The sequence below is a fragment of the Pongo pygmaeus genome, chromosome X (genome assembly GCF_028885625.2).
Source record: "Pongo pygmaeus isolate AG05252 chromosome X, NHGRI_mPonPyg2-v2.0_pri, whole genome shotgun sequence".
Taxonomy (NCBI): domain Eukaryota; kingdom Metazoa; phylum Chordata; class Mammalia; order Primates; family Hominidae; genus Pongo; species Pongo pygmaeus.
In genome coordinates, this window is record NC_072396.2 from 53,026,401 (window position 1) to 53,038,294 (window position 11,894).

The following is an 11,894-nucleotide window of genomic DNA, read 5'->3' on the forward strand; positions in this document are numbered from 1 at the left end:
GAGGTCACATGTATTTTCTGTCCCTTTTGCCTGTGAGTTCCCATCTGTCCAAGTGACACTACACCTGTGCAAAACAGACACTGATATCTGCAGATGAAGCACACATTTCATCAGTAATTGTATATTTTGTAGTAGCCTTTGTGGCCCATAACAAAGATGATATTTTTGTCTAAAAACACTGAATTGCAAAGGAGGTGGACAAAAATGGGTTCTCATGCATATTTGCATATATTCTATAGCAACATTTATCAACCATGGGGGATGTTCTCTGAAAAAGCTGTAATCATTTCTAAACTGGTTTTTAATCCATAGTGGGTCGTAAGATTAATGTTGTCAGCCACAAACAGCATTTTAAAGAATGGAGATAAAATAAATTACTAAATAGCGTTCACTGCATATAGAATATACAAATACACTACACATCCCCATGTACAAATGTATATTTATTTGCCTAGTTGACTACATATAAACTGTGTATTTCTCACACATTGTAATAAAAGAGTTTGAACGTCACTACTTTAGTGGTTATCATATAAAATGTTTACAGGCCATTTCTTTAGCCATCTGTGAAGATGATGGATTAAGATTTGCTAAGAATAAGTTCACTGTTGTCTGTGGCTTTCTACATAATGCTTGAAATGGCACTCAGTGATGCTTAAACTGGTCAGTTTTACTGTGGGCATTTGACCCTCAGCAAACTCATTTGTGAATTCATGAGCTGGTGAGAAGGAAGGCTGATGAGTTGTGGGGCTTTACTTCCTACCATGTCTTTCTGCAGCTGCAGGTGTGTTCATGTGTGTGCTTCTGCACTCGTCTGACGGTGCTTTGATATGTTCCCTTTTATTTCCCCCTTTATTATTGACTGTGTCTTATAGTTCCTATTATATGCTTCATTAGCATCCAGTGACAGCGACTTCTGTGGTACTCAGTGTTGATCCAATTTACACAAATTTTAAAAATATTTTCAAGCATGAATTTTTTTTTACCAACTTTCCTTAAGTACTTCAAGGAGTCAAATGCAATTCAATATTAGTAGTTGATGTTAGATCATACTGGGGTGTAATCCTGGAAAATTGCTGATCATACTAATTGTTGCTATGCCTCAGCTTTTATGTCAACATAATGCTTAGATAAATGACACAATGACCAATACATGGAAAGAAGGATTCTGAAATATTGACATTTTTTATTTCCAAAATTTACTTTAGGTTCAGGGGTACATGTGCAGGATGTGCAGGTTTCTTACATAGGTAAATGTGTGCCACTGTGATTTACTGCACACATCATCACATCACCCTGGCATTAAGCCCAGCATCCATGAGCTATTCTTCCTGATCCTCTCCCTCCTCCCACCCAAGCACTCCAGTAGGCCCAGTGTGTGATGCTTCTCCCATGTGTCCATGTGTTTTCATCATTTACCTCCCACTTATAAGTGAGAACATCCGGTATTTGGTTTTCTGTTCCTGCATTAGTTTGCTAAGGATAATGGCTGCCACCACCATCCATGTCCCTGCCAGGGACATGATCTTATTCTTTTTATAGCTGCATGGTATTCCATGGTGTATACGTACCACATTTTCTCGATTCAGTTTATCATTGATGGGATGGACATCTCAAATATCACAAAGACACGTGGTACTTGCTGTGGGAAATATCTCACTGTGGTGGGGCAGACAGACAGAAGAGCAGTTGAAGAGCAAAGGAGAAACACAGGGAAGGGAACCACAGGAATAAAAAACAATTAATATAGTGGCCATGAGACAGGGGAAAACAACACAATATTTTAAAAAGGTAATGTTTCTCCTTTGCCTTTGCCACTTTTCTGAAAATCAACTTATTAGGTTTGTGAGTCTATTGCTGGCTCTATTTTGATTTGTTGATTTTTCTCCAATACCACACTGTCTTGAATACTGGAAAAGTAACACAATTGCCATACGGGGCTGGATGATTAAGAATCATAATCAACAACTTCATGCAATGCTTCCTAACTCAAGGCAGCACCCTCACGTCAGCTGAGGATCCCATGCCTCCCACCTTCTCAGGGGCTCCGCTCCTGCACTGATCATTCTTCTTTCTGAACCATCAATGGCTCCGTCTATATCAGATCAATCCCCAAGCCAAGGGGGAAGTCACCTTCTTCCAACTCACTGATAACATAATCAATCAATAAATATGATAGAATTAATGTGAATCTTGACCTCCTGTAGGGTGAATTCCCCAAAGTTAAACTTCAGAATTGTTTTGGATATTCTGGTTCATTTTCCTTTGTAGAAAATTTTGAAAATGGACTCCAGTGAAGTGTGTTGCATAAGTTCATGCAGCTTTCCTGTGCAGGGCAGGAATTAAACGTGTTCGTAGCTACAGAAGGACATGGGGGAAGAAGGTGAGTTTTCCCTTAGCTTGGGGAATGATCCAATGTAGAGGGAGCAGTTGATGGTTCAGGAGAGAGGCGTGATCACTGCAGGAGCAAAGCCTGTGACAAGGTGGGAGGCATGGTATACTGACCTGAGGTGAGGGGGCTGGCTTCAGTTTGGATTATTGTATGCAGAAGGGCAGCAGAGAATGTCCATGAATCACTGAAGGTGAGGGTGGCCTTGGTGGTCCCTGACACAGTGTCAGCAACTGTGTGATTCACCAGCAGGACCCTGACTCACTATAATATGGTGAAACTTTCTTTGAGTAAGGGAAGAGAGAAGGGGTAGAGATGAGGAAGCTGTCACTCCTGGGAGACTATGGATTTCCCCATAGTATGAAGCAGCAGCTGAGCTGTTGTCTATTATGAAAAATACAGGTACTCACAGCATTAACAAAAATCCCTCCAACTGCAAGAGAACTGGCTCACTGGATCCGTCAACCGCTGTTCTGTGCAGGATAATGTATGGGGGAAAAGCGCAGTCTTTAATTTTTGTTTTCTCCTGCAGGCAGGTAGAGACTGGATACAATTGCTGCCAATGAACTTTCAGTAGGCCAAAAATCCTGAACGTTTGAATTGTCCCTTCCTCTAAGTGGGAGGGAAAAAATCAGTTTCCTGGGCTAAAGCAAAGTCTTAGATAAACCTTAAGTCTTAGATAAAGGAAAATAAGTGAGACAAAAAGACCACTGGCAGTGGCTTACACCTGTAATCTCACTATTTTGAGAAGCTGAGGGAGGAGAATCACTTGAAGCCAGGAGTTCAAGACCAGCCTGGGCAACATAGTGAGACCCCCTGCTCTACACAATTTTTAAAATTAGCTGGGCATCATGGCACGTGTCTGTAGTCCCATCTACTCAGGAAGGTAACACAGGAGGATTGCCTGAGCCTAGGACTCCTAGGTTGTGGTGAGCTCTAAGTCCTCCAGTGTATTCCAGCCTGGATGACAGAGAGAAACCCTGTCTCAAAAAGGGAGTGGGATGTGTGAAGACACATTTCAGCCTTGTCTTCAGCTGGACTGCCACTGCTGCAGCCTCCTCCCAACATTTGAGGCAGGATCTCTCTTGGCCATGGTACTCGTAACTCTGTGAATGTTGAGTTCAGTGCTAGAGTTTTGATGGAAATTACAATGAAATTTAAAAAAAAACGGGTACAGTTGTAAAATGTCTTTGTGTTTTGTGGCTATTACATCTGGATGTGTGATATTGACGGAAAGGGTCCGGCAGTTTGACTACTTAATGCAGTTGCCACAAGCCAGGAATTCATCTTTTCTACATTTCTCACTGGATAAGGGATAGAGACAAAAGGGATGGATGTTATGTAAACCGATTTTTAAAATTTTTATGAATTTGGGATTTCATCCTGTCCATTTCTTAAATACGATGAATCTTTTTACTAAGTTTATATCATAATGTGTTTTTCTGAAGATGTTTTGTCCCTTCTGCTTACAACCCTTCCAGATAAAAAAAGGTCTGGAGGATGAAATGGGATGATTAAAAGATAAAAACTTTTCATCACAGAATACTACATGGTGATTCTGTAATAGTGGAGAAAACAGAAAACCTGGCACATGAGGAGAGGCAAGGGAGGGAAGGAGGACATCACTTGTCTCTGTTTTTCAAAACTATTCCTGCAAACTCTCCACTTTTCCTCAAGAAATACTTCCCATGAGGGCTTTCCAAGCCACTGTGAGCCAATGTTAAAACCACACTCATTGGTGAGCCAGTGATTACTTTACAGGTATTCAGGAAATTCAGCTACCAGTCAAGAGGTATAAAAGTGCAATAACACAACCTTAAAAAAAAGTACAGGTGTGAATTGATTGAGTCTACAGCATGTATTAAAAGCATATATAAAAATTGGCAGACATGGGAGGATCACTTGAGGCCATGTGTTTGAAAGCAGCCTGAGCAACTCAGTGACACCCCGCATCTAAAATATAATAATAATTAAATACATTAGGCGGACATGGTGGCGGCCACCCTCAGTCCCAGCTACAGGGGAGGTTGCAGTGTGAGAAGGATTGCTTGAGCCCAAGAGATGGAGGCTGCAGTGAGTCATGGTCATGCCACTGCCCTCCACCCTGGACAACAGAAAAACATCCTGAGAAAACAGCTTGTGTAAATATAGACATAAAATTCTTTATTTCTGTCACAAAAGGTCTTTCTGAGACACACCCTCCACTAAGGGTGACATGGGACTCTCTGTTCTCAATGTTTCTGGATGCCTGAGAATGGCTGGGCAAGAGACAAAAAAAATTTTAAAAATCTCTCACGTCCCTTTCTTCCTACTACAAACAACCTGGGGTAAGGGTGTGGAGATAGCAGGAAAACCCTGGCCGGCCCTGCATGTGCCTGACTCAGTGTGCATGCCCCTTGCTGCACAAGGCATGGTGGCTCACATCTGTAATCCCAGCACTTTGGAAGGCCGAGGTGGGTGGATCACCTGAGTTCAGGAGTTCGAGACGAGCCTGGGCAATGTGGCGAAACCCCGTCTCTGCTAAAAGTACAAAAATTAGCTGGGCGTGGTGGCACATGCCTGTAATCCCATCTACTCGGGAGGCTGAGGCAGAGAAACTGCTTGAACCCGGGAGGTGGAGGTTGCAGTGAGCTGGGACCGCACCATTGCACTCCAGTCTGGGCAAAAAGAATGAAACTCTGTGTCAATAAATAAATAAATAAATAAATAAATAAATAAAACAGAAAAATGAGGCTCAGAGATTGAGACTTACCAAGAACACTTGACTCATGGAGAAGAAATTCGTATTTTGTTCCAAGGTTTGCATTCTTCCCACCATCCATGTTAGAAAATGTGAATGGTTTTGCTTAAAAATGCTTAATACTCAAATATGTCTGCACTGTAAGGTACTTCATTGACTCAGGACAAAATGCAGTTCAGTGAAGTAGGATAGCGTCTCCAGAAAAGAGGCCAATAAATGACAGCCACTGTTTCCTCTGATGCGTATTTTTGACAGTATGTTTGGTAAAAGGTAGATAAATCAGGACACTGGAATACAGGTAACTATATTAGTAGGACTTTGAAGGGGCTTTTAAAAGTTGTTTCAATATTTTTATAATTAGAAAACTCCAAGTACAATAAGATTATCATGAAACAGAAATTGTTTCCTCAACAAATAGATAGCATTTTCAAACTAAAGATAGACAGAATTTGGGCCATGGATTATTTTAGCAATTCACTGTTAAGAGGTTTCCAGAATATGACTGTCAACAATGCCCATTAATTTCTTTGCACTTCAGTTCCCGTACTCTCATTGGAAGACAGTGGTTTTGCTGCTGTGTCGGGTACTTTTTCTTAATGACATATAGGGCCTTTGGACCTAAACATTAATTAAGTTTAACCCCAACATTTTCAGGGTACCTGAACAGGGAATTAGTGTCAGGGCTATAAGATTTATCATAGGCAGACCAGTACATTGATCTGATCATTCAGAACATTATATTTAAGGTATGATTAAAATGCTATCCACGGGGCAGTCTTCAGATTTCCTAGGTAGCTGAGATACTTCAGATTTCCTAGGTAGCTGAGTGTTTATAACACACAATGTTAAAAAGTATGGGAAATGTAGGTGTGGTGTGATTTATCCTCAGATTGTTAGTTAAGATATCATAATACAGGAAAACAAAGGTGGGAGGTCTTTGCATCACATTTATTACCACAGTAGCCTACAGGCTTTTATTGCATCACACTGAGGAAAAGAATAGGATCATTTCCTTATTTATCATTCTGGTTTGGCTGCTCCAGTCGATATCCTTCGTATTTTTTAGTACCTGACCTGGAAGCTGATCTCCAGGAGCTGTCTCAGTCAAAGACTGGGGATGAATGCGGAGTTGGCCATGGTGTCCAGGGGAAGATTCTGACAAAATCAGAGCAATTTAAAATGCCAGAAGGAGGTATGTTATCCACTAAGATTCAAAATTATGTGCTTTCTGTATTCCATAATATTACACTTTTGATAATGAAAGAGAGAACATTACTGCCCCTTTAAAAACAGAGTCCAAATGCAGACTTTTTCGGGAAGGTTGTTGAGACCACAGAAGCCTGACTGCAAAACTGAAAGACTATCAGATACAGACACAAATTGGGTCAAAGCCATACTGAATCATCGAATAGAAGCGGGGGCTCACGCCTGTCATCCTAGCACTTTGGGAGGCCAAGGCGGGTGGATAATTTGAGGTCAGGAGTTCGAGACCAGCCAGGGCAAATGGTGAAACCCAGTCTCCACTAAAAATACAAAAAATTAGCCAGGCTTCATGGCAGGCACCTGTAATCCCATCTACTCGGGAGGGTGAGGCAGAGGAACTGCTTGAACCCGGGAGGTGGAGGTTGCAGTGAGCCAAGATCGTGCCACTGTACTCCAGCCTGGGCAACAGAGTGAAACTCCGATCTCGGGGGGGAAAAAAGAAAGGAAAGGAAAAGAAAAGAAAAGAGAAGAAAAGAAAAGCATTTTCTTACTTCTGAGTATAACCGACAGCTAAAAATTTGTAGATTATTTTCTACTTTCTGCTTTTCACAAATACATAATACATTTGTAATACCACTTCGTATGAAATATGCTGACCCTGAAGAAGATTCTAATACCAGCTCTAAGATAATTTGTGAGATTCTGGACAAAACACATAAATCCTGCACCAGTTTTTGCTTTTATTGAAAGTAGTGAATGCACATCAGATAGATTAAAATCATTTCATTGCTGATTTCTGCATGTTCCGGTTCTGTTGGAGAAAATACAAAGATAATCTGATTTTCATGATTTGTTTATCATAACAATCAGCTTCAGTCCAATTATAATATCCGAGTTGAGATTTCTTTTTTTAATTATTATTATTACTATACTTTAGGTTTTAGGGTACATGTGTGCAGTGTGCAGGTTAGTTACATATGTATACATGTGCCATGCTGGTGCACTGCACCCACTAACTCGTCATCTAGCATTAGGTATATCTCCCAGTGCTATCCCTCCCCCCTCCCCCCACCCCACAACAGTCCCCAGAGTGTGATGTTCCCCTTCCTGTGTCCATGTGTTCTCATTGTTCAATTCCCACCTATGAGTGAGAACATGCGGTGTTTGGTTTTTTGTTCTTGTGATAGTTTACTGAGAATGATGATTTCCAATTTCATCCATGTCCCCACAAAGAACATGAACGCATCATTTTTTTATGGCTGCATAGTATTCCATGGTATATATGTGCCACATTTTCTTAATCCAGTCTATCATTGTTGGACATTTGGATTGGTTCCAAGTCTTTGCTATTGTGAATAGTGCCGCAATAAACATATGTGTGCATGTGTCTTTATAGCAGCATGATTTATAGTCCTTTGGGTACATGCCAAGTAATGGGATGGCTGGGTCAAATGGTATTTCTAGTTCTAGATCCCTGAGGAATCGCCACACTGACTTCCACAAGGGTTGAACTAGTTTCCAGTCCCACCAACAGTGTAAAAGTGTTCCTATTTCTCCACATCCTCTCCAGCACCTGTTGCTTCCTGACTTTTAGAACAGAGCCCTCAGAAATAATGCCGCATATCTACAACTATCTGATCCTTGACAAACCTGAGAAAAACAAGCAATGGGGAAAGGATTCCCTATTTAATAAATGGTGCTGGGAAAACTGGCTAGCCATATGTAGAAAGCTGAAACTGGATGCCTTCCTTACACCTTATACAAAAATCAATTCAAGATGGATTAAAGACTTAAACGTTAGACCTAAAACCATAAAAAACCCTAGAAGGAAACCTAGGCATTACCATTCAGGACATAGGCATGGGCAAGGTCTTCATGTCTAAAACACCAAAAGCAATGGCAACAATAGCCAAAATTGACAAATGGGATCTAATTAAGCTAAAGAGCTTCTGCACAGCAAAAGAAACTACCATCAGAGTGAACAGGCAACCTACAAAATGGGAGAAAATTTTCGCAACCTACTCATCTGACAAAGGGCTGATGTCCAGAATCTACAACGAACTCAAACAAATTTACAAAAAAAAACCAAACGACCCCATCAAAAAGTGGGCAAAGGACATGAACAGACACTTCTCAAAAGAAGACATTTATGCAGCGGAGTTGAGATTTCATTGCTCCTAAGTAAATGAGCTGGCACTCTACTTGATGTTTGTTTTCCTGTATGGAGACCTTCATGAGTGTTCTTGGATTTTGTCAAATCCTGAATTCTCTCAGGCTCTTAAACAAAGATTGCGTTTTTTTTTTTTTTTTTCAGTAGGGGTCTCGCTCTGTCGCCCAGACTGGAGTGCAGAGGTCTGATCTCGGTTCACTGTGACCTCCACCTCCCAGTTTCAAGGGATTCTCATGCCTCAGACTCCTCTGTAGCTGGGAATACAGGTGTGTGCCACCATGCCTGACTAATTTTTGTATTTCTAGTAGAGACAGTGTTTCACCATGTTGGCCAGGCTGGGCTCGAACTCCTGATCTCAAGTGATCCACCTGCCTCAGCCTCCCAAAGTGCTGGGATTATAGGCATGAGCCACTTCCCTTGCCAGACCCAGTGATTGCATTTTAAAGTCTTCCTGCAGTGAGGCCTTGAATGACTGAATAATAAAATGGAAAGAGACAGTCAAGTTTTTGTGGCCAATGAAGTAGGGAGCATGCAGGTAGGTCAGTGATGCTCAAGGTGGTTGTAAGATGTCTATGCTAAGCATGCTCCCTGCCCTCCTGTCAGTCTTCATGAGCTACTGTGTGTAATTAGATTGAAGACACATACAGCAACCTCTAACCGTATCAGAGGTTATGTATTACAGGTTTCTGCCTTGAGTCAGCAGATGATATGATTTGAAGTTCAAAGACTATAACATACTAAGTCCTGAGTAGTCCATATAAGTATCTTCTACACGTTTTCCAAATTGCTGACTTAATTAGAAGAACTTCTGAATTTAAAGGAAGTACTGCATGTTTAGGGGAGAAATTACCTAAATGTTTTTACTCCACACTTCTGAACCACTCCATTAGGCTATTAACATTAAAAGATTGTGATTTCCAGGAGGCTATTGAACAAGCCTCAGTTGTATTCTTAGGACAGTCATAGCATTAAATGTATATCTTATTAAAATAGATAGCAAATTTCATGACACAAAAAAATAATACTAAGAAAGAGCAAAATAATAAAAGTCACAGAGTAGACTCAAGGGAAAAAGAAACAGGCAGTAAATGAAAGGTATGCGTCATTAACAAAAGGAAAACTAATTTGATATTAATAAATTTAATAGAATGTTCTTTTGAGAAATAGCTAGGAAGAGCATCCAGTAGATTAAACAATCTTGAAGAAAATGGAAAAGGCACAACACAGAATATGAACAAGACACAGATATTGAATGTAGGGCACAATTGAAAGGGAATACATTCTTGAACACTAATGTTTTCAGAGTGTGAATGATATGGTTGATATGCTCAGAATGCCTACATTATTTAATATATCCCTGAAATACCTGAATATCTGAACATCATAAAGACTGTGGAAGGACATGAAATTTGCAAGTTGTACCTCAAAAAACAGTCACTATTTTTTTTTTTTTTTTTTAGAGAGATGGAGTCTCTCTCTGTCACCCAGGCTGCAGTGCAGTGGCATGATCTTGGCTCACTGCAAGGTCCGTATCCTGGGTTCATGCCATTCTCCTGCCTCAGCCTCCCGAGCAATTGGGACTACAGGCATCCGCCACTATGCCCGGCTAATTTTTTGTATTTTTAGCAGAGACGGGGTTTCACCGTGTTAGCCAGGATGGTCTCAATCTCTTGACCTCGTGATCTGCCTGCCTTGGCCTCCCACAGTGCTGGGATTACAGGCATGAGCCACTGCGCCTAGCCAAAAACAGTCACTTTTAGAAGCAAATATTTAGCTTTCCAGATGTGTTACTCTCCAATTTTGTTTCCCTCTCCATTTCTTTTTCTTTGCCACACTGCTTATGATGTATAACTCTTTCACGTTTTAATGTCAATAATGACAGTGATACCTTAAAACTTATATTACCATTTAATTAATTATACAAATGGGAATACTTTCCAGTGAAAAATGTGTCATTATTTATATTGACATGATGACTATAGGTGAAAATTGGATGCAAATGGTTAGTGTATGTCAAAAAAGGGTGAAGAAGGGTAAACTAGCCCAAAGCAATATTATTGCACAAAACAAATGCAATACTGGACCTTCTATTCACTTCACTTATGTATTTCCTAATGTATCATAACTGTTTTCAGTTACATTATGGCAAAACATACTTCTCAGACTATTTGCAGGAGCCTATTGGACATCCAGATGATAGTTTCAAGCCAAAACATTAAATTATATATTTTTCACAAATTCTTTCGGTTGCTTAGGTTTTTTGTGTTTTGGTTGCATTTTGAGTAAAACTCTACATAATGTTTGCTATCTACTTTAAGCCCATTTTAATAGGTTCACTTGATTTAATGTGTTCTGGTCTCAGACTGTCTTTTGGCATCCTTCTAGCACCAAAAGCGGGTGTGTTTAAAAAATGTTGTTTAATGTATATGCTTGGAAGTGTATGTTCAAAGTCTCTACAGAGGTCTAGTGGAATGTTAGCCATAGGGTGACTCTTAGGCTTCCGGTTTTTGTCTAATGTATAAAACTAAAATTTTGGTGTCCTTTGTATACCTTTAATTTCATCTGAATACAGTTCTGCTAGTAATGTTCCTTCCTGTTGTGTTTCTATTGCAGGGGAAGGGCAACCACAGCTTTAAACAAAGACAAGCTGAAAGAATGCAAACTGGATTTATCCGAGATATTTGACTTTTAAAAATCTCAATAAAGATTTCCAGCTTTCTCCAAAGAAGTATCACACATCTTTTGTTCATTTATTCTCACATATTAGACCCTATTGGAAATTTTGGCCGGGTGCAGTGGCTCATGCCTGTAATCCAAACACATTGGGATGCTGAGGCAGGGGGATTGCTTGACCTTGGGAGTGTGAGACGTGCCTGGACAACATGGCAAAACCCCCTCTCTACAAAAATAAATGAATGAATGCATGAATGTATGCCTGTATGTTTGTAGGTATAGTTCCAGCTACTCTGGAGGCTGAGATGGGAGGATCCCTTGAGTCTAGGAGGTCGAGGATGCAGGTAGTCATGTTCACACCACTGCAACTCCAGCCTGGGCGAATGCGACTCTGTCTGAATAAAATATAGTATCATTTTTGCAACTTTGCATTCTGATTGAGCTGGTATACACATGTGTGATATTGTGAAATATATATATTTGGTCCTGGACCCTGCTTACTGTCATACAACTCCTACAGGTTTTAGAGTCTCCTCATAGTGATGTCTTTTTGTATGCTAGTGAGTTAACTGATGGCTGGCAGCTCCTAGGTAGCTCTAGGATGGGAGCTTAGAGGGTTGGCACTTTCAGCCGCATCCCAACCTTCAGGATAGGGAGAGGGGCTGAAGGTTAAGTTGATTGCCAATGGCGGGCCAACAGTTTAATCAATCATGTCTTTA

At 40.5% G+C, this 11,894-nt stretch overlaps 1 protein-coding gene across 1 annotated transcript in view; it reads left to right on the plus strand.

The window, feature by feature from the left end:
- Positions 1-11,138, plus strand: part of LOC129024866 (X antigen family member 3-like) — a 52,939-nt gene extending 41,801 nt beyond the window's left edge. The window contains exons 3-4 of the mRNA XM_054472138.1: positions 6,196-6,321; positions 11,116-11,138. Coding sequence (XP_054328113.1) covers positions 6,196-6,321; positions 11,116-11,138 — 149 coding nt within the window. The remainder of the gene's footprint in view (positions 1-6,195; positions 6,322-11,115) is intronic.
- The last annotated feature ends 756 nt before the right edge of the window (positions 11,139-11,894 follow it).